The sequence below is a fragment of the Giraffa tippelskirchi genome, chromosome 11 (genome assembly GCF_054371585.1).
Source record: "Giraffa tippelskirchi isolate mGirTip1 chromosome 11, T2T-mGirTip1v1.2.pri, whole genome shotgun sequence".
NCBI classification, from domain to species: domain Eukaryota; kingdom Metazoa; phylum Chordata; class Mammalia; order Artiodactyla; family Giraffidae; genus Giraffa; species Giraffa tippelskirchi.
The window spans coordinates 109,553,938-109,581,210 of record NC_137285.1 but is presented as its reverse complement, the minus strand read 5'-3'; the positions used below and the strand labels follow the sequence as shown (position 1 = coordinate 109,581,210).

Below are 27,273 nucleotides of genomic sequence, written 5' to 3'. Positions count from 1 at the left end.
ATTTCCAAGGGCTGGGTGACTTTTGACAAGTGACATGACCACTTGGGCAACAGTTTTCTTGTCTATGAGGCCCTGCTGCTGTTTGCAGGACTAGTCTGAGCGGACAGTACCCGAATCCTCTTCCTCTGCTCCAAGCCTCTCAAAGTTCAATCCATGCCCTGGTGCTGTGCCAAGAGCATCCACAGTCCAGAGGGCTTAGTGTTTGTCACTAGCTACGTGATCTTGGACAAGTCACTTAATGTTTATGAGCCTGAGTTTGCTCATTCTGTGAATTGAGGGCAGTAACACCCACCGTGCAGGACTCTTGTTAGATTTGATGAAGACAACAGCTGTGAGGAGCTGGGCACACTAAGTTCTCCAGAGAATCTTGTCCTCTTCCCCTTATTAGTGTTGAACCCCTTTCAGCTCCTGGGGTCTTTGCTGTAATGATTCATGTGCTGTGTTAAATGCCCTCTGAGGAGTTTCCACGCTCCCCAGGGGCTTGTCAAATGGAAGCTGTTACAGTCTCAACTATAAAGGAAGGACAGGCACTTCCTGGCATCGTGGAACATTCTCCTGGGAGCTGGGATAGGGCTCCCAGTGATAAGTAACAACCCCTGCTTGGGGCCCTCTGGGTCCCTGGTCCCCCTGCTGCCCTCCTTAGTGTTTCATAGAATCTCTGGGTGTGTGTGTTGCTTCTGAGCCACTGCAGGGGTCTGGGACTATCTGTGCTGCTCCCAATTCTTTTGCATCTTGCTGCTAAGCCAAGGGCTCTGGGGTCACAAGGCAATGTAGCCCAGTGGTTAGGAGCATGGGCTCTGGAGTCAGGCTTGTGTCCTGATTCCACTTCTTACTGGGTGGGTCAATTAACTTCCCTGAGACTCAGTTTCCTCATCTGGAAAATGGCACAGAGTAAGCACTCTATGTGAGTGATAGTACCATCTTCCTTCACTTGGATCCTATGCATTTGCAAATGCCCCCTGAGGGAGGCCAGGAATGAGAGAACCCCTTAGCAGTTAAGGAGAAAGAGCTCCACAAATTGAGGGTACCTTGAAGATGCCCAGAGCTCCTCTCTGCATGTTCCTGTCTGTGGTGGGCACACAGAAGGTGCTAAGGATGCACACAGGTCTGCAAAAGTCCAGGAGGGAGCAGTGGATGGTGGGTGGCAAGGACGGGCCTGAGGGTGATGGAAGATGGAAGGTGATGAGCCAGCCCATCACTGGTGTCTGACGCAATTATGGGGAAAGGAAGGACAAGAAACCAATATTTATCGTGTATCTACAAAGTGCTAGGCAGTGTGCCCAGGTCTATAATTAAATTCTCTTAAAGACTTTTGGAAAAAGTTGTCATTATCCCCGTTTTACCTATGAAAAACCAGAGACTTAGAAAGGTTAAGTGGCCTCAGGTAGAACATTGTGGATTAAGCACATGCTTTTTTAGTTTTTCCTCTCACAACCACAATGAAATGTTGGTAATGGAGTAAAAAAAATTGTATAAATCACCAGGGACAAAGGGAGCAAGAATGGGATGACAGTGGCATGAGATGGGCAGCAGTGTTTGACGGAAGAACGAGGGTGGCTGTGTCGAAACTGACCCTGCAGAGCAGAGGTTGACGGCTGATGCTTGTAGAGGGGAAGGCCAAGGAGAAACAGGCTACATGGTGTTGACAGAATCAGAACAGGATGCTCCAGGCATCTCAGAAGAGGCAGTGGTGGGAACAAGTCAGGAGGATAAGTGGCAAGTCTGTGTAAGGAGCAGTTAAATGTCCAGATGCCCTTACCCCATCCAGCAGGAGAAAGACAGTAAGAATTTCTAGAACAGTCAAATCAGAGACTTTGATCTTGGGCACAGAGGCAGGGATGATAACGCAGAATGATGATAGGGAGATGAGTGAAAGCCAACTGGGGCCCGGCCCTCTTCCCCAGCTTGGTTCCTGGGATGGTGGCATCAAAGTTTTTGCCTCCCAGGTCAGAAATGGAAGAGGATTCTAATCCTGAAAATTGGCTGGGCCAAAAAAAACCCCATATCTCCAGAAACTGACATTTTGGGGCATCCTCAACAAAATGGTGGGCCCCCCTTAAATATGGAGCTTCCAGTCAATTTTTTGTATCTCATTCTTTTTTCTTTTCAGTTTTTAAAAATGAGGCATAATTTATGTATAGTAAAACACACAGATCATAAGTATACAGTTTGCTGTGCCTGTGTGCTCCGTCGCTTCGGTCATGTCCGACTCTTTCCGACCCTATGGGCTGCAGCCCTCCAGACTTCTCCATCCATAGGATTCTCTAGGCAAGAATACTGGAGTGGGTTGCTGTTTTCTTCTCCAGGGGATCCTCCCAACCCAGGGATGTAACACCGCTGCATCTCTTGTGTCTCCTTGCATTGGCACGCAGGTTCTTTACCACCAGCGCCCCTCGGGAAGCGCCATGCATTTTGCTGAACTTTGACATATTTATACCCTCTTGTAACCCACACCTCCATCAAGATATAGAATACTTCTTCCCCCTCAAAAAATTTCTTGTGCCCTATGTCTTTTCCCAGTTGGTATCTTCCCGTACCCCTTCACCATAGTTCTTTATTTTTGACATAAATAGGCTGTACCTGTTCTAGAACTGTGGAAATAGAGTCATACAGTATCCACCCTTTGCTGTCTGACTTCTCCTTAGCATATGCCTTTGACTGATCCACATTGTGGCATTTCCCAGTCATTGCTTCTTATTGCTCAGTAGTATTTCATTGTATGAATATATTATAATTAAATCATCCACTCAAATGTTGATGCATTTAGGTTATTTGCAGTCTTGGCTATTTTAAATAAGGCTGCTTTCTCTCAGAAGAGCACTTCAGTGTGGAATTGAGTGCTAGGGTAGATGTACATTTCACTATGTAAGAAATTGCCAAACTATTTTCCAAAGCATTTGTACAATTTCACACTCTCATTGTGTGAGAGTTCTGGCTGCTCCATATCCTCACTAACACTTGACGTTTTCAGTCTTTCTCATTTTTGTTAATTTAGTGACAACATAGTCAAATAACATTATGGTTTTAATTTGTATTTCCTTAGTGTCTAGTGATGAATACTTTTTCATGTGTTGTTTGATCATTTGCATATCTTCATTTTGTAAAGTGTCCATTTACGTCTTTTGCTCACCTTTTATTTAGCTGATTTCTTTAAAAATTGAGTTGCAGAAGTTCTTTATATATTCTGGATGCAAGTCCTTTGTTGGATATATGTATAGCATATATTTTCTCCTAGTCTGTGGTTTGCCTGTTCATTTATTTAAAATGTCTTAATATGTCTAAACACTTCTGATGAGCAAAAGTTTAAAATTTTGTTGTTATCTACCTTGGTACTTTTTCCCTTATGATGCTGTCTGTGTCCTAAGACATCTTTGCCACAATTCCAAAGATATCTTTCTATGTTTCCCTCTAGGAGCTTTATAAATTTTTCTTTTACATTTGGGTCTATAGTTTATCTAAAATTATTGTATTTTGGTATCTGCTATAAAATGGAGTCACTTCATTTTTTTTTTTTTTTTTCTGATGGATATCCAGTGGTTCTAGCCCCATTTAAAAAGAACTTTCCCGGTTGAATTGTTTTGGCACCTTAAAAAAAATCAATTGACTGTATAAATGCGAGTCTATTTCAGGACTCTTTCTTCTGTTTCATTGATCTATTTGTCTATCCTTAGGCCAATATCACTCTGTCTTGATTTCTGAAAGTTTATAGTAAGTCCTGAAATCGGAAGTTGATAGTGCCCTGACTTTGTTCCTTTTCAAAGTTTTTGGACACCTCTAGGTTTTTTAATTTCCATGTAAATTTATGATAAACTTGTCAATTTCTACAAAATGGCCATTGGAATTTTGGTTGGGATTGTGCTGAACCTATAGATCAGTTTGGGAGAACTGACATCTTCATACTAGTGAGTTCTCTAATCTACAAGTAGGTCACTATTGCTCCATTTCCTGGGCCTTCTTTAATTTCTCTCAACAGTGTTGCCTAGTTTTCACCCAGAGGTTTGCACATTTGTCATTGAATTTATTTATAGATATTTGGTGTTTTTGCTGTTCATCCCATTGAAGTTGTCAAATTTATACAGGCATCAATGATAATTTTTTTTTTAATTTTATAAATTTATTTATTTTAGTTGGGGGCTCATTACTTTACAATATTGTAATAGTTTTTGCCATACATTGACATGAATCAGCCATGGGTTTACATGTGTTCCCCTTCCTGGACCCCCCACCCACCTCCCTCCCCATCCCATCCCTCTGGGTCATCCCATTGCCCCGGCCCTGAGCCCTTGTCTCATGCATCGAACATGGAATGGTGTTCTGTTTCACATATGATAATATACATGTTTCAATGCTATTCTCCCAGAACGTCCCACCCTCACCTTCTCCCTCAGAGTCCATAAAATTATTCCATGCATCTGTGTCTCTTATTCTGTCTCGCATATAGGGTTATCGTTACCATCTTTCAAATTCCATATATATGCATTAGTATACTGTATTGTTGTTTTTCTTTCTGGCTTACTTCACTCTGTATAATGGGCTCCAGTTTCATCCATCTCAGTAGAACCGATTCAAATGTATTTTTTTTAATGGCTTTTTATACAGGCATCAATGATAATTTTTTTTGCCTGTTTGTCCTATCATTAATGGAGAAGAATGTTAAAATCTCCAACTATAATTGTGCTTTTGTCTTTTTTCTCCTTCAGTTCGGTGAATTTTTGCCTCTGTTTTTGAAGCTCTGATACTTGGTGCATGCCCATTTAAGATTCTTGTGTTCTGCTGATAAACTGATTTTTTAAAATTTATTTATTTATTTTAATTGGAGGTTAATTACTTTACAATATTGTGGTGATTTTTTGCCATACAGCAACATGCTGATTCTTTTTTTTTTTTTAATTTATTTATTTATTTGGCTGTGCCAGGTCTTAGTTGTGGACATGGGATCTTTGATCTTCATTGCTGCGTGTGAGGGTCTTTTTTTCTTTTTCTTTTTTTTTGTGTTGCAGCATATGGGATCTAGTTCCCTGACCAGGGATCAAACCCAGGCCTGAATTGGAAGTGCACAGTCTTAGCCACAGGACCACCAGAGAAATCTCTGACTCTTATTATTATGAAATATTCCTTGTTATTAGACTTAATGTTATTTGTCTTGAAGTATATTTTGCATAAGGTTAATATAGCCACTCTGTCTCTCTTGTAACTAGTGTTTACATGTTATCTTTTCTCGTCATTTTGCTTTTCATTTATTTGTGCTGTTATGTTAATATTTCAACTCTATCTTTGGGAAACAGAGTACAGTTGAGTCTTGCTTTTTTAGACAATGTTACAGTTTTTCCCTTGTAATTAGACAGTTTGTGCATTTGCCTTTAATATAATTGGATTGAATTTAACTATAATATTATTTGCTATTTGTCTTTTTTTTTCTTCTTTTCTTTCTTTTTTGGGTTAAGTAACTTTAGTCTTCTATTTTTTCTCCTTTATTTCATTTAAAATATACATAGTATTTTTAATCTGTATTTTTAAAAATTTACTAATATTTTTGGCTGCACTGCATGGTATGTGGAATCTTAGTTCCCCAGCCAGGGATCAAACCCTCACCTCCTGCATTGGAAGTGCAGAGTCTTAATTATTGGACTGCCAGGGACGTCCCTATATCCTGCTATTTTTTATTTTATTTTTGTAGTTCTCTAAAGATTACAGCATGTATCTTTCATTTATCACCATCTACTATGAATTAATGTTTTCCCAGTTTATGTAGACTACTTGCAACAGTCTGCTTTCATTTACTTCCTTCTTGTCCTTTTTATTACTATTATCATACATTTTACTTCTACGTGTGTTAGAAACCCCACAATTAATTGACATTAAGTGAAAGTGAAAGTCACTCAGTCGTGTCTGACTCTTTGTGACCCTATGGACTATACAGTCCTTGGAATTCTCCAGGCCAGAATACTGGAGTGGTGTAGCTTTCCCTTCTCCAGGAGATCTTCCCAACGCAGGGATCAAACCCAGGTCTCCCTCATTGCAGGCAGATTCTTTACCAGCTGAGCCACAAGGGAAGCCCAATTCACGTCCAGTTGACATTAATCTTGCTCTAAAGGCTCGATTATCTCTTAAAGAAATTAAGAAATAATTTTAAAAAATATTTACCACCATTTTTCCACTTTTGGAGCTCTTCATTCCTTCATGTGGATCTGAGTTTCCATCTTCCTGAAAAATTCCCTTTCACATTTCTTTCCAGTGCAGGTCTACTAGTTACTCCATGAGCCATCTGGGTAGAAAGATCCATGCGCCATCTGGGTAGAAGGATCCATGCCCATGCCCATGGTGTGTTCATTAGTGTACAGCTAGTGTCCACGGGACAGCTGGCATCTAGCCTGGCCAGGGGGATGTGGCTGGTAGAGCTGAGTCTTGCTTCCTGATGGATGGCAGAGACTTCTGAGCTGGGCCAAGTCTGCCTCTCATTTTCCAGTTGCTGAAGTAGCTCTGAACCTCATTGGACAGGAGCAGGATGGTGGTAGGTACATGGTCACTCCAGGGTAAATGCTGAGAGCCATCCCAGGGCATCCATGTGGCTACAAGGTCATCCATAGGTGGCAGAGATGGAAGAGTGCTCTCCTGACCACCTGCCTGCTGTATCCTTACAGCCTGCTCAGACATGGGGATGCATGCTTTCTGCCAGAGGAGTGTCCATGCAGTTGGAAAGGGAAGGAGTACTACCCTGGGGACCAGGTCATGTCTCCCTGCCATTCTTGGTAAGTGAGGGCCCCATCCAGGCTCTACTTTTTGTTGTGGCTGAGGGTGGATATGGGATGTATGATTGTGAGTACAGTCTAGCATTCCCCCTTCAACCATGTTCATATTTATTTTGTGTGATTGTGTGCTCTGTAGGGATTTGTGTATATATACAAATATATGCATGGAAAGAGTTTGAGGGGATGTTTTTGTGACTATAAATATCAGTGTGAGTTTGTTCATACATGTATATGAATGTGTATGCATGTGTTATTTGTAACCATGATGATGTGTTTGCATATTTATATGGCTGTGTGTCAGTACATGTCCAAAATATATAGATTGCACATGTGAGTGTATATGCACATTCATGTGTATAAAAAAGATGGACATTCAGATCATGTTATTCCCATGATGAAATCCTCTGAACACTCCCTCTCTCACTCTTAGCAAAGCTACCTTCTTACAGTGGCCTTCTAGGACCTACGGGATTGGAACCTCTGTTACCTCCCTGAGTTCCTCCTCTCCTCCTACTCTCTCTATTCTAGCCATGTTGTCTTCTGGAGTGTTCTTCAGGACCTTTGCAAAGGCTCTACCCTCTGCCCAGGACACTGTTTTTCCAAATGTCCATATACTTAACTTTCTCATACCCACTAAATCTCTGCTCACCTGTCCTTCTGTCCATCTTATTTAAAATTGCAACCCACCCTCAACACACATTCCCAGTCCTTTTTATCTTGTTCCTTTCCCCACATAGCACTCATTACCTTCTAACTGTTACCTACTCAGGTCTTCCCAGATAGCTCAGCAGTGAAAGAATCCATCTGCAATGCAGGAGATGCAGCCTTGATCCCTAGGTTGGGAAGATCCTCTGGAGGAGGAAATGGCATCCCACTCCAGCATTCTTGCCTGGAAAATTTCATGGACAGAGAAGCCTGGCTTCAGTTCAGTTCAGTCGCTCAGTCGTGTCCCACTCTTTACGACCCCATGAACTGCAGCATGCCAGGCCTTCCTGTTCATCACCAACTCCCAGAGTCCACCCAAACCCATGTCCATTGAGTTGGTGATGCCATCTAACCATCTCATCCTCTGTCATCCCCTTCTACTCCTGCCCTCAATCTTTCCCAGCATCAGGGTCTTTTCCAATGAGTCAGCTCTTCGCATCAGGTGGCCAAAGTATTGGAGTTTCAGCTTCAACATCAGTCCTTCCAATGAACACCCAGGACTGATCTCCTTTAGGATGGACTGGTTGGATCTCCTTGCAGTCCAAGGGACTCTCAAGAGTCTTCTCCAACACCACAGTTCAAAAGCATCAATTCTTTGGTGCTCAGCTTTCTTTATAGTCCAGCTCTCACATCCATACATGACCACTGGGAAAACCATAGCCTTGACTAGACGGACCTTTGTTGGCAAAGTAATGTCTCTGCTTTTTAATATGCTGTCTAGGTTGGTCATAACTTTCCTTCCAAGGAGTAAGCATCTTTTAATTTCATGGTTGCAATCACCATCTGCAGTGATTTTGGAGCCTCATGCTTACTTATTATTTTTTATTATTTAGTGTGTATCTTCCTCCTTTAGAGTAGAAGCTTCACAAAGGCAGAAGATTTTCTGCTGTTTTGTTCACTGATGTATCTCAGACTCCTAGAATAATGCCTGGGATATGGTAGATGCTTATTACTTGTTGAATGAATGAATGAATGAATGAAGTGGCAAAGAGAGTGTAGGTATTGGAGTTGAATCGATCTCGGGTCAGTCTTGGCTCTGTTACTGATTGGTTTAACCTTCTGAACCCCAGTGTCTCTTGCATAAAATGGGGACCCACCCTCGTACCCTTTGGGCCTTTGTTGGAGGTCGATGATGTTTGTTGACACTCAGCCCAGGGGTACACAGTGGGCACTTGATGGGCAGTGGCTCCATCGTGGATGCTCAGGGTGGGGGTGGGGCATGCCCTGTGAAGGGTCTGGGCGCGTGTGTTTCAGCGTGTGCCAGCGTGGCTCATTCCAGTGCACCCTCCACCCTTGTGCCTCCACCTGCACGGCCTATGGTGACCGGCATTACCGCACATTTGATGGACTCCCATTTGACTTCGTGGGGGCGTGCAAAGTGCACCTTGTCAAGGTGAGCGTCTGCGTATGTCTGCATAGTTGGCTCTATGGGCCCCCAGAGCAACTGATGCATAATTGTATGGTTGGGGCGGGAGGATCTAAGCCCTGGCGTTTGGCAATGCAGAGCCTCAAAGAGGTGCTGAGGAGCAAGATCAGGGCTGGATAGAGCCCACCAGTTTTAAATACCCCAATGCCTGTCCACTCAACCATTATAACCTTGCCCTTCTAGGGTGCTAATGGTTTTTCTGTCTGTTATAGCAAAAATGAATTCTTTCTGGGCCCTCATTAGATGCCTGGTGGTCTACCAAGCCATTTTAAAGCATTATTTCACTTAATTCTTACAGCAACCCTAAATGACAGAGTTCATTGAGCCCATGTTAGAGATGGAGCAAATTGGGCTGAGGAAAGTTGATATCTCACCCAGGTCACACACTAGTCAGTGACAGAATTGGGGTCAAGCTGGAACCAAGAAATCTGACTGGAGAGTTGGTGTGTAAAGGAGTCGTGTTAAAGTCACCAGCTTACCAGAGGAAAAGGAATGGTGATGTCGGAGGGCATCTTAGAGGCAGGATCCCCTCCAGGAGGAGAAGAGGGTACCAACAGGGCAGGTGGGAGAGGCCTCAGGCCCTTTGGCGAAGGGCCTGTCCATCATCAAATAATAGTAATAGTAATACCTTTTATGGGCTTCCCTGGTGGCTCAGCTGGTAAAGAATCTGCTTGCATTGTGGGAGACCTGGGTTTGACCCCTGGGTTGGGAAGATCACCTGGAGAAGGGAAAGGCTACCCACTCCAGTATCCTGGCCTAGAGAATTCTATGGACTGTATAGTCCATGGGGTTGCAAAGAGTTAGACACAACTGAGTGACTTTCGCTTTCACTTTCAACACTTTTTATGGAATAAGCCCTATCTATGGCACAGGCACTGTGCTGGGGTTTTTCATATAATTTAAATGACTCCACAAGACAAAGATGATAGACCTTGTTTTATTTTATTTTTTAAATCTCAAAGGCTTTGCATGCTCTTTGCTAACATTTAAAACAATGGAGAGGCATATATTAAAAACGAATATCCCTCTTCACATCTCTTCTGTTCCTGTTGCCTGCTGAGTAAGCACTCATAACAGACAGGTGTGAATCCTACAGGAACATGAGTAGGATTCCACAATTTGCTTTCATCACTTGATAGTATACTTTGGACATTATCTCATATGGTTGGTAAAAACGAATGGTTGGTCTCTTCTTTCTGTAGAATTCCACAGAAAAGACGTGCTCTAGTTTGTTTTATTATCCACCAGTATTTAAATACTCAATGAATACTTGTGTAGATGTGTCTCTAGACTCTTAGAAGTAGAATTTCTATAAAAGTTATCCCTTTAGAACGTTGTCTGGTGCCTGCAGATTGCCCTCCAAAAAGGCTTACACTACCATCATCAGTGTCTGTAAGACAGAGCTCCTTCCCTCACACTCCCTTCAGCACCAGTCGTCCCTATTATATATTCATTCATTCTTCAAACACTTTTTGGAGAGTCCCTACATGCACCAGGCACCCAAAACAATACTAAGCTTCAGAGAACTGAAGTAAGTTGCCCAAAGTGACACCACTCATATGAAACAGGAGTGGGTTGAAAACCACTTCAGACTCTGTGTCCCTCTACCCCATGCCTCTCAGCAGAATCTCTTCTCACCCTGGTTTATTGCACTAACTTATTTCTCCCCAGAGCACATCGGATTTCAGCTTCTCTGTGATTGTAGAAAACGTAAACTGCTACAGCTCTGGCATCATCTGCAGGAAATTTATTTCCATCAACGTGGGGAACTCACTCATTATCTTCGATGACGACTCAGGAAATCCCGTAAGGCCTGGTGCCGGTGAAGGTTGTATGGACAGTTTGCCGGTTGATAAGGGGCAGAAGAGGGTTAAGGACTAGCTTCCTTATCACAGCACTTTTTCTTGGAGCCACTGAGTGATCAGCCCAGATTGAGTTCCTTGGTCACAGCCAGGAACCCAGAGGTCACTGTCAGGACATGAGGGAGGCAGAGGAATTGGTGAACTCCTGGGGCTGGGCAGTGACTTGTCTCCAGGCCCAGCTGACCCAGCTACTGGGGGACACTCTGGCCTCAAGAATGGCCATCTCTGTCCCCCTAGAGTCCAGAGAGCTTCCTGGACGAGAAGCAGGAGGTCCACACGTGGCGGGCAGGGTTTTTCACACTGGTGCATTTCCCACGGGAGCACATCACCCTCTTATGGGACCAGAGAACCACGGTGCACATCCAGGCCGGGCCACAGTGGCAGGTAGTCATGTGAGCAGTGACCCTCATCGGTGCTGTGCCCCTCCTAGAGCCAAGGAGCCCATGGGTGTCCTTGCATGAGCTGTACCCTCGCCAAAGAGCCAGGCGCATCATACCTTCTGTCCTCTCTGCCCTGCCCTCCCCTGGGCCCCTTCTCTTCTGACTCTCCTATCTCTCTGCACTCTGTGACCCCAGGAGCTGTTTCTAGGCCCATGACAGACTCCTAGGCTCATGGTGACCACCCCCCCTTCCTATGGTTTACCCTTGGAATGCCTGAAACTGATCATTCTCTCTTCTTTCAGGGCCAGCTGGCAGGACTCTGTGGGAACTTTGACTTAAAGACCATCAATGAGATGAGGACCCCAGAAAACTTAGAGTTAACTAACCCCCAGGAGTTTGGTGGCAGTTGGGCTGCAGTCGAGGTAAAGCCTCTCCAAGCTGGCTTACTCCCTTCACCCAAATGGACCTTACTCAGCCCTGAGAGAACCTGGCCACAGATCAGGGGAGAAGGACATTGGTGCAAGGCTGCTCCTGCAACCCACTGTCAGCCTCTGACCTGGTGTCCTCAGCCCTGTGGCCTGAGGACATACACCATCATCCCATCTCACAAGTCAGTCCCTGGACCAAGACCTGGTGGGAGGGCTGGGGCTGGGAAGGAGACAGAGTCTCTGCCCTAGGAGAGCTGACCACCTAGTAGGGAAGATGAGGCTTGTTGAAGCAGGACCGTTTTATCCATCTCTGTGCCAATTGGTCTAGCACAGAGAAGAGACCAAGAGAGACCTACATGGGTTGAGGCAATCAGAGAAGACTTCCTGAAGGTGGCAGGACTAGTGTGGTACTTAAAAGATAGACCATATTTGGATGGCTGAAAGTATCAGAGAGAAGACCTCTGAGAGGGAGGACAATATTATCAGAGGCAGAAATGATAGGAGATGTCTCGGAGGTTTGGAAGATGTCTGACTGAGGCTGCCAAGCTGTGAGCAGTGAGGGGACACAGCACTGAACTGAGAGCAGTAGACCTGGGTTCTTGTCTTAGGTCATCCAAGAACTTGCTCAGTGACCTTGAATAAGCCCCAGCTTCTCTGTGATCCTCTGTGAAGTGAAGGAGCTGGAAGAGGAATGGTGGATAGATTTTACCTTGTGTGACAAATCTGATCAGTCATATGAGGCTGCCCAGGAAGCCATGTTGAGAAATACCAACACTTGTGTCAGGTTCACCTGGAAGAACTGCAATTGATTAGTTATGTCTGCCATGGATGCTGCATTTGAGAGTGGTGACGTGAGTGTTCAGTTCAGGTCAGTTGAGTCGCTCAGTTGTGTCTGACTCTCTGTGACCCCATGAACCACAGCATGCCAGGCCTCCCTGTCCATCACCAACTCCCAGAGTCCACCCAAACCCATGTCCATTGAGTCAGTGATGCCATCCAGCCATCTCATCCTCTGTCGTCCCCTTCTCCTCCCACCTTCAATCTTTCCCAGCATCAGGGTCTTTTCCAATGAGTCAGCTCTTCGCATCAGGCGGCCAAAGTATTGGCGTTTCAGCTTCAACATCAGTCCTTCCAATGAACACCCAGGACTGATCTCCTTTAGGATGGACTGGTTGGATCTCCTTGCAGTCCAAGGGACTCTCAAGAGTCTTCTCCAACACCACAGTTCAAAAGCATCAATTCTTCGGCACTGAGCTTTCTTTACAGTCCAACTCTCACATCCATTTATGACCACTGGAAGAACCATAGCCTTGACTACACGGATCTTTGTTGACAAAGTAATGTCTCTGCTTTTTAATATGCTGTCTAGGTTGGTCATAACTTTCCTTCCAAGGGGTAAGCATCTTTTAATTTCATGGCTGCAATCACCATCTGCAGTGATTTTGGAGCCCAGAAAAATAAAGTCAGCCACTGTTTCCACTGTTTCCCCATCTATCTGCCATGAAGTGATGGGACTGGATGCCATGATCTTAGTTTTATGAATGTTGAACTTTAAGCCAACTTTTTCACTCTCCTTTTTCACTTTCATCAAGAGGCTCTTTAGTTCTCTTTCACTTTCTGCCATAAGGGTGCTGTCATCTGCACATCTGAGGTTATTGATATTTCTCCCAGCAAGCTTGAGTCCAGCTAGTGCTTCCTCCAGCCCAGCGTTTCTCATGATGTACTCTGCATATAAGTTAAATAAGCAGGGTGACAATATACAGCCTTGACGTACTCCTTTTCCTATTTGGAACCAGTCTGTTGTTCTAAGTCCAGTTCTAACTGCTGCTTCCTGACCTGCATACAGGTTTTTCAAGAGGCAGGTCAGGTGGTCTGTATTCCCATTTCTTTCAGAATTTTCCACAGTTTATTGTGATCCACACAGTCAAAGGCTTTGGCATAGTCAATAAAGCAGAAATAGATGTTTTTGTGGAACTCTGTTGCTTTTTTGATGATGTGAGTGTTACATATTTGCCTTTCCTGGACTGAGTGATCTTTGGTTCCTAATTCTTTATTGGAGAGTAGATGGAGAGAAGCCTGTATAGACTGGAGTCAGGGGAACAGTTAGTCATGGCATGGAGCTCAGTGAAATCCTTAGGTGGGACAAATCTTTTCTCAAAGCCTCAAAAAAGTATGCTCTTAACAGAGAAGCTAAATGGATGATTAACTTTCATTACTCCCCTCCTTACCCACCCCCTAATGTTATTTCTCTCTCAATAATTCTTATGGGCGTACTCTGGGGGGCTCAAGTGACAGTGTAGGCCCAAGGGTGGAGGCTCGGCAGACGTCAGGGTGGTCTGTATTCATTCACTCTAGCAGGATAACAACAAAACTGCAGACTTAGCAGCATCCAGTCACACATGCGGATTAGCTCACAGTTTCTGTAGGTCAGGAATCAGGGTTCAGACTCAATTCTCTGCGTACAGTATCACAGGCTGCAAGTCAAGGTGCCAGCCAGGGCTGGGCTCTCATCTGAAGGTGCCCCTGGAGAGGGTTCTCCTTTTCTGACCACTCATGTGGCTGTTGACAGCCATTCCTTGTATCTGAGAGAACTGAGAACTTTAGTTTTTTTGCATGCTGTTGGCCCAGGATGGCCCTCAGCTCCTAGAGACCACCCACCATTCCTGCCATGTGCCATTCACAGTCGGCAAGAGAAGGACTCCAGCCAGATGGGCTCTGCAGGCTTATGTAACATGATCATATGCAATTGCTGACACATAACCACATCCACGCGTCACCTTTCCCATCCCTTGTTGGCTTGTCAGTTTGGTCCCTCCCACATTCAAGGGCAGGGGATTATCCGAGGACATGGACACAGGAGGCCAGCATCAAAGGAGCCGCTCCAGGAGTCCCTCCACCACATGGGCATGTGAGGGGTCAGGAGATCAACCGCACTGCCTTTGCCCCCTCAGTGCCCAGACACCCTTGATCCCCGAGACACTTGTGTCCTGAATCCTCTTCGAGAACCCTTTGCCAAGAAGGAATGCAGCGTTCTGCTCAGCGAGGTGTTTGAGACCTGCCACCCAGTGGTGAGTGGATGCCGGGCTCTGCTGCTCCTGAGACCTCCCCCCGACCCCCTGCCACCTCCCTGGAGTTCCTTCTGCTCTCAGACCTCTGCCGTTCCTTGGTAGAGAGGGGAGACTCACCTCTGCCATTCCTCTGCCTCTGGCCTTTTCAGATGACTCTGTCCTGTTTCCCCAGATGACCCAGGACAGACAGACAGTCAAACAGCGTCTGTGCCCTTTTCAAGCCTATCTCCTTATGTTCTTCCTCCCGATCAGGCTTTTCTTCTGAATTGTGAACACAGACCCCTCATGCTCTGGCAGCAGCCCTCAGTGGAGACAGAGGAGAGCTGGTGCTCAGCTCTGCACGGCCCCCTTGGGGGCCTCGAAGGCTGCTGTCAGACCGGTCTTGACTGTGTCTGACCCTGGCTGGGGGTTCACACCCAAAGTCTGTCTCTCGGCCACACCCTGAAGCCCTGGATCCTATAGCCTAGGCCCAGAAAGGAGAGAGCTTAGTTCTCGAAAACCAGGTCTGCCCGGGCCACGGAGTTAACGTTTCCCTCTGAGCTGCCTGCCTTCTGCCCTCACCCAACACGGGCAGAGCACACCATCCTTCACGCTTGTGCTGCTCCCTGGGGCTGAGTGGCATCAGCCCAAAAGCTGAAGGGCTAACATTTAGGGCCTGTCCTCTGACCTCTGACTTCTGACCTCCAGGTCGACGTCACTTGGTTTTACTCAAACTGCCTGACAGACACATGTGGGTGCAGCCGGGGTGGCGACTGTGAGTGCTTCTGTGCCAGCGTGTCTGCCTATGCCCACCAGTGCTGCCAGCATGGGGTGGCCATCGACTGGAGGACCCCGCGCCTCTGCCGTGAGTGTCCAGACCCATCATCTGAGGGGGAGAGTGGGGCCCCCTCTGTGGGCAGGCCTGTGGGGTCCCATCACTCTGGTGAGCATCTATGGAGTACTTACTATGTGCTAGGCATCAGCATGGCTTGTGTGTGTAATTCACCGAATTATCAAGTACCTAGGTGGCTCTAGTGGTAAAGAACCCGCCTGCCAATGCAGGAGACATAAGAGATGCAAGTTCAATCCCTGGGTCCAGAAGATCTCCTGGAGAGGGGAATGGCTACTCACTCCAGTATCCTTGCCTGGAGAATCCCATGGACAGAGGAGCCTGGTGGGTTAGAGTCCAAAGGGTGGCGAAGGGTCAGACACGACTAAACAACTTAGCACACATGTACTCTGTGAAGTAGGACTGCTTCTTCCTGTTTTACAGCTGGAGAAATGGGTTCAAGAGAGAGAGAGATTCAGTAACGTGCTCAAGGTCACAGAAGTTGGTGGAGGAGCCAGGGCCCGTCTCCAGGTGGTCTGGGTGCAAACCCAGGACTGCGCTCCTGACCACTTCACCAGAGGAGTCAGGAGCCCTGGGTTCCAGACTCAGAGCTGCCAGTTGCAAGCTGTGTGACCTCAAACTAGATCTCCAGCCTCTCTGGGGCTCAATTTTCTTTTCTGAAAAATAGGAATAGACCTGTCCTACCAGGTTTATTGCGGGGGTTAAAGGAGATAGTGAGTGTGAAAGCCCCTGTCAGCTGAGACACATGAGGCCCATCAGAGGCACCACAGATAGTGTTTTTTTGAGTATTGGCGGTCTACAAATGCTTTTGGTTGCACACTCCTATCAAGTAAAAACATATGCACGCGCACACACACATATATATACATAGATAGATGTACACATATATAATATTAGTAGTATAAAATATGCCACAAAACAGATACAAAAATAAATATTTAAAAGATGCAGTAAAATACATAGAAATTTAAATGATTTATTATTTGTTCCTGCACACCAAAGATCTTCCTGGCGCAAGACGCCTCACTTTGGGATGCAGGAATTTTTATACAGGCCCTGGGGCCATACTGTCTGGATTCAGATTTAAGCTCCACCAAACAGGCTGACCTGGGGCACGTTCCTTACACCCTGAGTTGTTACTGAAGGTTGAGAGAACTGTACCTTCCTTGCAGGGGACTGTGAGATATAAATGAGACAGTGCACATAAAGCGCAGGACACAGCACTGGTGCTACAGCTGACGTTGCTGTCATTTTTCATGGGGACATGGGTGCTGGCATGTCCTGAGCCCTGGGAGCTCCAGCCAGGATGACCTCAGGAAGAAGATGGAGCAGAATCACCTTTGGTTTCCCTTTTCTCTGCCTGTTTTACCCTGAGACCCTTCCACCACGGATGTCTTAGTTCCTCATGCAATCTGCTTCTCCTTCTACTTTGATAAAAGTTCTTCAGGAAGGAGGCTTCCCAGGTGGCTCAGTGGGTAAAGGATCCACCGGCAATGCAGGAGACACAGGCAGATGCGGGTTCAATCCCTAGGTTGGAAAGATCCCCTGGAAGAGGGCATGGCAACCCACTCCAGTATTCTTGCCTGGTGAATTTCATGGACGGAGAAGCCTGGTACAGTCCATGGGGTCACAAAGAGTCAGACAGGACTGAAGCGACTGAGCATGCACTTCTGGAAGGAGAAGGGAACATGTCTACTGAGGATCCACTGTGTGCCAGGCCCTGTTCCTTCTGTGCATTAAATCATTTAATATTCAGGACTAGGGAAAAGCAACTGAGGCCAGTGCCCAGAGCCTAAGATTTAAAGGAGTACCAAAAGACTCAGTAATCAAGATAAGTCACATTTTCAGGCAATATTTTTTAAAAATCAAAACTAATGCAAGAACATCTTCGATGAATAAAATGCCACAATTTTAAGTAATAACAGGCTCGATATTATTGATTTTTCTTTCACCTCAGGCTTCAGTATGGCTCAGCAAGGTGCTGTCACTGACTTTGTCTTTGTTCTAAAATTTTGATATGTTGTTCATCATGGATATTTTTCATTAATTCTGAAATTTTAAAAGTTGTATTAAAGTATGACATATCCTGATTACTGAGATGTTTTTGAGGTTCCCTTAAATTGTGCACCTGAGGTGACTACTTGCTTTACTCCAGTTCAGACCTTACCAGTCTATGGGGCAATACTAGTGGTGGTTCCCATCCTACGGAGGAGGACACTAAATATCAGATAGGTTGAGAAACATAGCTGATGAGTGAGAGACGGGATTTGAACCCAAGTCTGTGGGTCTCAGGAGAGCTGGCTCTTGACCACGTCTCTGGGCAACCTGGTACACACTTGCAAACAGAGACTTGGAGATCTGATTTTCAAGTTCAATCTTCTGAAACCACAGTGAGGAAAAGCACATACTTATAACCACATGGTGGGTCAGTCTACTGATTCCTGTGCTCTTTCCAGAGGGCAGTGCCAGATGCAGAGGAATAGTGTTCATCATGGGGCGTGGAGGGTGTGGGGTGGAGTTGGTGGCTCTCTTCAGACAATGCCTATGAGTGAGGGAGGCCCTTCCTCAGCCTTTATCCCAAATCTAGTGAGTCAACTGACTCTCATGGTCTTGTTCCTGGGTTTAGGTGCCCTCTGCAAAGTGTTAGTGATAGTTGCTCAGTTGTGACCTTTGTGACCAACTCTTTGTGACCCATGGACTGTGTAGCTCACCAGGCTCCTCTGTCCATGGAATTCTCCAAGCAGGAATACTGGAATGGGTAGCCATTCCCTTCTCCAGGGGCTCTTCCCAACCCAGGGATCAAGCCCAGGTCTCCTGCATTACAGGCAGATTCTTTACTTTCTGAGCCACCCGGGAAGCCCCCTGCAAAGTTCCCAGCTTATCCCAATGGGCTAATCCATGGCTGACTTACCAAGGGAACAGGCTGTGGTGCTGTGCTAGGCCACTAGAGGGCGTATGGAGCCCATACTTGGAGGAGCTCGTCAAAGCCTGATGGAAACCGCGCTCAGGTGCCTGAAAAAGGCTTGAATCTGGGAGGCCCTTGAGCCCTTCCTATCCATGCTATTGAAAGACCAATTTCTGTCTTGTGCCTGCATTTCTCTAGGACCTTCCACAACATTTCCGATTGGAGCTTCCATTTCTTTCTTTTTTAAATTTTATCTATTTTTTTTAATTGAAGGATAATTGCTTTACAGAATTGTGTTGGTGTCTGCCAAACATCAGCATGAATCAGCCGTAGGTATACATATGTCCCCTCTCTCTTGAACTGAGCTTCCATTTCTTAACTGTATTCTTGCCCTTTGGGATCACACAGAATACACCCTTTTGTCCCAGCATTCATTCATTCATTCAGTTCATGCTGAATGCCTACTCTGGGCCAGCCTTTGAGCTTTATACTGGGGGCAAAGAGAGGAGCCGTTGTATTTCCTACACCTTATGACATCTGGATCAACAACCATGTCGGAATCTTGGAGTTTGGGAGGCAGGCCAGGCCCAGCCCTTGGGGAAGGAGGGAGAGCTGGGATGCTAGGACCCTTGGCCTGTCCGTCTGTTCCAGGCTTCTCAAGAGGTCTCTGTTCTCTCTCTTTCAGCCTATGACTGTGACTTCTTTAACAAAGGTAAGCTCAGCCTTGAAAGCTGGGGCATTACCATCTGTGCCCTGGTGCCACAGCATCAGCCATCCTGAGGCCCTGCTGGCCCTGAGTGAGCAGTAACATGGGGCAGGAAGACTCCATCATGCAGAGAGAGCCCTGACAGTGCAGGGCCCAGAGATGCCCTGGGACTATGCCCAGCAGCTTTTGCTGCCTCTGTCTGGAGCCCAGGGCAAGCTAGCTTCCCGGGGATGTGCTCATGTGGCAGCTTCTCCAGGAAATGGAAATCCCATTTGCACCAACATGCTGCCCCATAGCCTTTATCATCTGGTTCATCAGGCCCATGGAACCTTGTCTAGGGTTTCCTGAAATTTTGAGTTGGCAAAAGCAAATGCAAACTGCTCTTCCTTTGTTGGGACAAAACCTGTGGTCCAGCGCGGTCTGTCAGATTTATCTTCAGTTTTAACCAAGGTCACAGGGTAACAGGATACGCTCCAACTTCTCATTAACTAGGTCATGGCTAAAGACTCCAAGGAGGTTAATGTCCAGTGTTAGAACCAGTTAGTCAGTTTAATCACTGGGGTTGGATGGGACTGGAGGGCTGCCCAGGAGTAGTTTTCAGCACCGATCTTTGTGCGGTGGGGCCAGGTTGGCCGAATTAAAAGCTCATCAAATCCTTGGTGCCATTCACCTTTGACTTCTGAGGTCCCCTCTGCCCCCGCTTCCAGGCACCATCCTGCCAGGAGCAGATCTATATGGGTACAAGCCCAAGGCTTTTTCTCTTGTTACCCACATGATCAGATTTTGCTTTGCAAAACGTCCCCCTGGAGGGAGTATAGCAGGTGAAATAGTGGGGGCCTGACTAGAGGGACAAGGATACCAGGTAGGGGGTCCATGAGATGAGAGCTGGACCAGGTACAGCATGATCGTTCACAATAGCTGCAGGGGCAGCTCAAGGGGCATGGGTTTCCCAGACAATCACAATAGCCCTGTAACCAACCTCACAGGCTCTGTTGTGCCCTGCCTTCCAGGGTCATCTTTCCAGCCACAGTCCCTGCTGCGACTCAAAATATTAGCCTCAAGGGGCTCCTGATAGGCCCTGACCTTTAACCCCTGGAGGCACGAATCTGTACTGGGAGGACTGCAGTCCCTTCACAGGCAGGGTCTGTCTGACACCAGGCAAGACATTTCAGCAAGACAGCTCTGAGCAGAGTTTTCTCCCTTCTGTGGCATTTAGGGTGGCAGTAACTGACAAAGGACAAGCTGCTTCTAGCGTCCTCCGCCCACCCACCCGCCCACCCATCCATTCCTTGCTCGGCTTTTCTGCCAACATTTTCTCTGGTCCAGGCCCTTGCCGGGTGCTAGGGATGCAATGATTAACAAGACCTGTCCCAGTGGAGCTCTGGAGCCAGCCCACCCTGACTCTCTAGAACCCACTGTGTCTTCTTCACTCCACATTCAGTCGGTAGTTTGAAGCTGACCACTGGTGGGAGTATTCACACTGTGGAAATCAGCAAACATTACCAAATGAGGTTTTGTGTATTCATTTTTTAAGTGCTGACTGTTCACCATGTCCCAGCACAGCACTGCCTGTATCCCCTCTGGTAGGGGAGACAGATGTGGACTCCCCAGTTGAGACCCTCATCGTAAGAGCTGTGATCAGCGTCTGCCATGCACCAATGCTGCTGGAGCACAGGGGAGGAAGGATGCTCACGTGTGAGAGGGTGCAGGGAGAGCTGCACCACAGAGGCAACATTTGAGCTGGGCCCCAGAGATGGAGGAGGCGTTGGTCGTGGGCACAGACAGGGAGGACTGTGCTGAGTGGGTGGGACGGCACGAGTGGAGACAGGAGGTGGAGCACCATAGGGTTCTTACAGAGAAGAGTGAGAGAAGTTCGGTGTGGCAGGGGTAGAGCTTGGGGCATGAGGGGTCCTTGAATTCAGGCCGGGCTCTTGGACTCTATCCCAAGGGCAGAGGGGAGCTGTTGAGAAGTCGCAGCAGGGACTGTGGCTGGAAAGATGACTCTAGAAGGCAGGGCACACCAGAGCCTATGAGGTCGGTTACAGGGCTGTTGTGATTTTGTCTGGGAAACCTGTGCCCCTGTCCCGCCTGTGCCGACAACCCCAGGTACCCATGAGACCCAGAAGTGACACCTTTGAAAGAAATGGATAGACGCTAACGCAGAGCCCAAGCCTTTCCGGACTTCACTCTCCAGACCTTGGGTGGGCAGAGACCAGGCAGACATCTTCTCCCAGGGGCAACTCTGAATAGTGCAGCATCTGGGATGGTTGAGTCTCAGGCAGGGGGACTGGCCCATGGAGAGACGTTGCAGACCCAGATGCCCACCCCTCCATCCCTGCCGGGGCGGCCTTGTTTCCAGGCTTCCCTTGAAGTGATTCAGGGGCTATGAAGGGGGTCAGTTCCTCAGTGGCTGGCAGCCTGGGCTTCCCGTCCCTTCCTTCTCATGGAAATCAAGGTCCCCAGGGCCTGGGGTGAGGGACGTGACCCGGTGGAGCTCTTGGGCCTCTCTTCTCCCCCCTCTCCAGCAAGGCTGGGCAGGTAGGGATAGATAGGAGTTGAGCAGAGGCACAGGGAAGCAGGGCTTATGACTGGATCCTCTTTCTCCAGCACTAGGGAAAGGCCCCTACCAGCTGGCCAGCTTGCTGGCCGGCGGCGCCTTGGTGGCCATGAAGGTGGCAGGCAGTGCCCTGGTCCTAGTGAGAGCAGAAGAAGTGGCACCGGGGGACATTGTGAACTTCCTGCTGACGGCTGCACTGTACAAGGCCAAGGCCCACGGTAAGGCCCACCCTCTGGCTCTTGGTGGAAGGAGGGGCAGATGCTGTGGCCCTGAACCAGCTCTGGTAGCTGGAAAAATGTGGGATTCCAACAGGTGCCCCTTTCCTAGTTGAGACAGAGTTCTGGGTCAGACTGTCAGCCTCTTTCAAGAGACAGTGTCCATCTTGTTCCTGTGAAATCAGGGAGGCCAAGGTCTAGATGAACCTGTGCACCCTGCTTCACACAATAGCTATGTTTCCAGAAAAGCCGGGTGGCAATAATTACTACTTCGCCTTCGCTTCCCCTTTGTCTCTCTTTCTTCCTCCTCCCCCGCCCCCTCAATTTTTAAGATTAGATAAACTTTGAATGCCAGAGGGGAGCTGGCTAATGTATTGACTCCAGCAGAACTTCTCCTGTGAATGGAAGAACGTGTTCTTGATTTGCTCAGTTTATGGTCCTGAATTCTGGACTGGTGGGTAACACAGACTGAAGCTCACAGCCCATCTCCCAAGTCTCAGACCATCAGCAGACCTGAAGGCTTAGCTGTAGTGGGCACTGTCTTCTCTTCAGAGTGCAGTAGTGCCTGAGGGGTGGCAGGACCGTGCCCAGTGGGGAGTGACCCCTGCGTGGTGTTTCTGTTGGGTCCTGGGCCAGCCAAAGCCTCAGTTCACCAGTGCTGGGAAGCCTTCTCTTCTGTGACCATTTCTGCATGTCCCAGCATGTGGTCACTGTGATCAGAGTTTCTTCCCCTAAATCCTGTTGGTCCCATTTAGTCAGTATCTCCCTAATCACGAGGATGGTTCATGCAGCCAATCCCAGCATGAACTGGAGTCTTGAACCAAGACACGTTTCAGAGAGTTCCTTCTAACCTGAGAATTTAAGTTCTCAGATTCTTAGGATTTGTGGTTTGTCTAGTTATGAGGATCACCCTCCCTCTCTCTCTTTCTCTCCCCTCCTTCCTCCTTCCTCTTCCTCCTCTGCAGCTTCCCTCCCTTTCACTGAACCCTGTTCCCATGCCAGGCACAGAGTTGGGCACCAGGGAACCAGTGGTGTCAGAGACATCATCCCTGCCCACTAGAAGTCCACCATCCCATCCAGGGGACACAAAGGCAGTTACAGTGCCTGTGGGAAGGCAGAGCCCCTAACTCAGTCTTGGGGAGTCAGGAGAGGCTTCTTAGAATAAGTGATGTTCCTCAAGGGGTTGGAAGGAGCCAGGGAGGGACCTGTAATCCAAGTGGGTCTTTATACTGAGGTCAATGGGGAGCCATGGAAGGGCTTTGAGGAGAGGAGAGACATCCCAGCACAGCTCGGGGTGATGTTCATGGCGGGATGAGTCAGGGGTATAGGATGAAGTGCTGGGAGGAATCCCATCACTCCACGAGAAAACATGGGGATAAGGCACCAAGGACTAGGCCACAGGAGGGCCAGAAGCACCCCCAGTGCCCCCAAAGAGAACACTTCCTCCCTAGACATTCCTGATCTTCAGATCTGTGTGGTCCTGCTTGAAGAATTAAGGGTTTCTTACAACCTTCCAGATGTAATGGGCCATCTGCTTAGTGGGAATTTTCTATTCTCCATTCAGTATTTTAGTCCCGTAAGTAAGGTCTAGTGGAGAGGGGGTGTTGACTTTCCAGTGGTTTTATGGCGTGTTAAACAGAACCTAGAGTGGCCTGACCCTGGAGAATGTCACTGTGGATGGGATGCCCTGAGGCTGTGACAGCCAGCCTCCGTTTCGGACAGACCTGGGTTTCCTGAGCAGCTGGGGGCAGGACACAGTGAGGACCCAGGCTCCCACTCCCACCCAATCCTGTGCTCCTTCCCTGTACTGAGCCCAGAGCACTGGACAGCAGACGAGAACGTGCCTTCCAGGTAAGATCTGGGGTGGCTACATGGAGGAGGTGTCCTTTGAACTTGGCCTTGAAGGATGTGAAAGACTGTGATAGAAAGAAATCTCACGGATGTGAAAAGGTCACAAAGAGGAGGACTCAGTGGTTGTTTAGGCCTAAGCCTCTCACTGTCGGTCTTGATCGCCTATGGAATGTGCTTAAGGGACACACTGCCATATCCCAGCAGCACGTCTCCCTGAGAATCAATTTTCATTCAAGATTTTTAGAGGAGGTTATCTATTATTGATAATAGTATTTATTATTAATAATAGATTTATTATTAATAATATCTCACTCTTCTGTAGTACCTACTGTGTGCTGGGCACTGTTCTAAGTGTTTCACCTGTAATAACTCATTTAATCCTCACAACAATCTTGGGAAGTAGGTGCTATCATTTTAGTTATTTTCCCAGTTTACAGATGCAAGAACTGAGGCCCAGAGAGGTTAGGTAACTTACCCAAGGGCACATCACTTGGAAGTGACAGGAGCCCACCTTTTGACAGGCTGCCTCCCGAACTGAGAGATTAAAAGAGAAATCAATTTTAGAATGTGGAAGGTGAAAATCACTTGATTATTTAAGGTAAAACACAAGACTTTGTACAGTCAGTCCTCTGTATCCATGGTCCTACATCTACGAATTAAAACCAACTGCAAGCAAAATTTCAGATGTGAAACCTATGGATTGGGATGGATGGCTGCTAGGACATTTAACGTAAAAAACTTGGGCACCTGCAGATTTTGGCACTGTTGGGGGTACCGAGGGATGACTGTACCTCAAGGTTTGGTTTTAGCCTCTCCCCTATTAGGAAGACTTGAGGACAAATGATTGAGAAACTTGATTTAGGTCAACCTAAATCTTCACAAAGGAGAAAGCCAAGACTCAGAGATGGGGAGTGACTTGCCTGAGGTCACACAGCAAGGGACTTTGCACTCCACCCCTCTGGGATGCCCCATGCCCACTCCTGGATCCCATCCCTAGGGCTGACTGAACGGTGGTTAAGAGTCTGGACTCCAATCCTGCCTCCCTCGTCCACCATCAGTGTGACTCTAGGCCTCGCTTCCCTCATCTGTAAAATGGGAATAACAGTGTCATCACCTTCTAAGCTATTATGCAGAATTTGTTTATTCTCTAAGTTTACTCCCCTTGCCCCTCCACATCCGCCACTTGAATGTCAGCTCCATGAGGACAGGGGTTTTGTCGTTTTGTTCTCTTTTGTGTCCCCAGTGCCTAGAACAGTGGCTGGCACATGATGGGCCCTCAGTAATATTAGCTGCTGAATGAGTGAATTCACCACCTCACAGGGCTCTCTTGGAATTTAATACAAGCAGCAAGCAGAGGGCTTGCTTGCTTAGCATTGTGCCTGGCATGGAGTAAGTCCTTGATCAGTTGCAGTTGTTGTTGACATGAATAATGAATTCTTCCTCCAGTTGTCCCATGTCTTCTCACAGCTGCCCAGGGAGGTCTAACAGGAATTCCTGGGGCCACGAGGGGAGGTGTGGTGATGGGGGAGACGCACCAGGTCTGGTGCCGGGCTTTCACACGTTGTTCATCCTTCACAACCTGGAGGCGTTAATTCACTTGCCCACAACGTGCCAGCCGTGGCGGGCAGGGACTCCAGACACCTGCTTGTGGATTTGGGTCCTGACCTTGCAGGGCCCTGTGTGTGTGTGTGTGTGTGTGTGTGTGTACATGTTTTTTTTGGGGGGGAGATCCACCCAGCAACAATGCACTCTCTCTAGAAATAGGCCCTTGTGGAGACAGGAGAGAGGACAGAGGGGCCGAGCTCTGGAGCAGTTTCCCCTCCATGAGTTGGACTCAAGTCCCCAGGTCCCCCAGCTCTGACCCTCTGGGATTCTGTGAGGGGCAGGACCAAGGAAACTGAAACCTGGCCAATCAGCAAAACCCAGCTTGTCCAGGACATCCCATGGAGCAGAACTCCGCCAGGACGGCCGTTTCTGCCTGTCCTACTCCTGGCATTTTCTCAGCATCTAGAATAGCACCTGGCACATGGAGGGGCCTCAGAGATGTTTGCGGAAGGGGGGAGGGAGGAGGGGAAAGGGGGGCGGGAAAGAGGGAGGAAGAAGGGAAGGAGGGAAGGGAAGAAAGGGAGGGAGGGGCCGGTTTGGTCACCTGCGCAAGGCTCTGCTGTTGGGGCTGTAAGCGCCCCATCACCACCCGCCTCAGGCAGCGCTGGTGTGTGCAGAGGGGTGGCCAGCAGGCTGAGGTGGATGGGCCAAGGGGAGGGGGCTCAGGCTTGGAGGAGCAGGGCCCAGTCCTGGGTCACTGAGACTGCAGATGGTGCCTGGGTGTCTGCCCCGCCCCCGCCCATCTGGATCCCTCTCTGCCGACTTTACCCCCGTGGCTCTTTGCAGACCCAGATGTGGTGTCCCTGGAGGCAGCGGACAGACCCAACTTCTTCCTCCACGTCACAGCCAACGGGTCTCTGGAGCTGGCCAAGTGGCAGGCCGGCGATGCCTTCTGCCACCAGGCCTCCTTCTCGCTGCACCGGGGGACGTGGCGCGCGGGCCTGGTGGCCCTGGAGTCCCTGGCAGAGCCCGGGGCCTTCCTTTATGTGTCGGGCCCAGTGCTGGCCCTGCGGCCATATGAACACACGGAGGCCTTCCGCCAGGGCACGCTATTCAGCCTTCTGGGTAGGTGTCTACCTGCCTCACCCTGCCTGCCCTTTGCCCACCTCACCCTTCCCATTGCCCCTGAGAGACGAGACCCTCACTCTCCTGTCGCAGGAGGCCACACGGTGCCACCCCTGAGATGGGAGGGGGCCTGGCCTCCATATTGGTGGCCCAGGGAGCCTTCGGCAGTGTGACTTAGTGCCCAGCCAGCCTCCTGGGTCTGCCTACTCCTGCAGGCCATTTACATGCTCTAAAAATAAGGTGGCCTTTGTGGAAGTGAGGAGGAAACTGATCATCCTGGCCACAGCTTGCATAGCCTGCTGGCTCAGGTTTCCTGCTGATGGAGGCACATGCCTGCCCTGTGAGCTCAAAGACTGCCCACTGGGGCGCAGGCCGAGGAGCCCGCAGACCCCCTGTCCCCCTGAGAGGCCCCAGACCCTGGGTGGTGATGGGGCAGCTTCGTGCCCTTTCCAGCTGAGACCAATGGCTTCCAGGGCTTTGCCATCCCCCTGCCAGGTGGGTCTGCCCCAAAAGTAGTTGTTCTCTGCCTACACCCTGGAGACAGTGATTATAATGTCCTTACTGCTCCAGGCTGACCTGTCTGTCCTGTATGTGGACATGTATGTTTGCGCTTGTGGGGCACCCATGCTGTATGAATGGATCCATTTACATGCGTGTGTGTGTAAAAGTGTCCCCAGTCAGCCTTTCTTTTACCATCCCCGGCCCCTCCCAGCCCAGGGCTGGGCCAGCTCATTCTTACATTCAGTGGTCACCTGTCAAGTCCACTGGGGACCCCACCCAGCGTGGGTTCATCACTGGCTATGATGCCAGGACTGTGTCCGTTGCTGGAAGTCACCAGGGCAGAGTGAAAAAAGCCCAGGCTATGAAACCAGACAGCCTCAGGTTTGAATCCTGACCCTAGTCCTTGGCACTTGGAAGAGCC

At 48.2% G+C, this 27,273-nt stretch overlaps 1 protein-coding gene across 1 annotated transcript in view; it reads left to right on the top strand.

Moving 5' to 3' along the window:
- The window catches only part of OTOG (otogelin), an 85,667-nt gene that overhangs the window by 25,920 nt on the left and 32,474 nt on the right, over positions 1-27,273 (top strand). The window contains exons 24-33 of the mRNA XM_081541780.1: positions 6,642-6,749; positions 8,709-8,847; positions 10,552-10,686; positions 10,980-11,126; positions 11,425-11,544; positions 14,502-14,618; positions 15,306-15,462; positions 19,038-19,064; positions 21,666-21,833; positions 26,073-26,351. Of these exons, the coding sequence (XP_081397906.1) occupies positions 6,642-6,749; positions 8,709-8,847; positions 10,552-10,686; positions 10,980-11,126; positions 11,425-11,544; positions 14,502-14,618; positions 15,306-15,462; positions 19,038-19,064; positions 21,666-21,833; positions 26,073-26,351 (1,397 nt within the window). The remainder of the gene's footprint in view (positions 1-6,641; positions 6,750-8,708; positions 8,848-10,551; positions 10,687-10,979; positions 11,127-11,424; positions 11,545-14,501; positions 14,619-15,305; positions 15,463-19,037; positions 19,065-21,665; positions 21,834-26,072; positions 26,352-27,273) is intronic.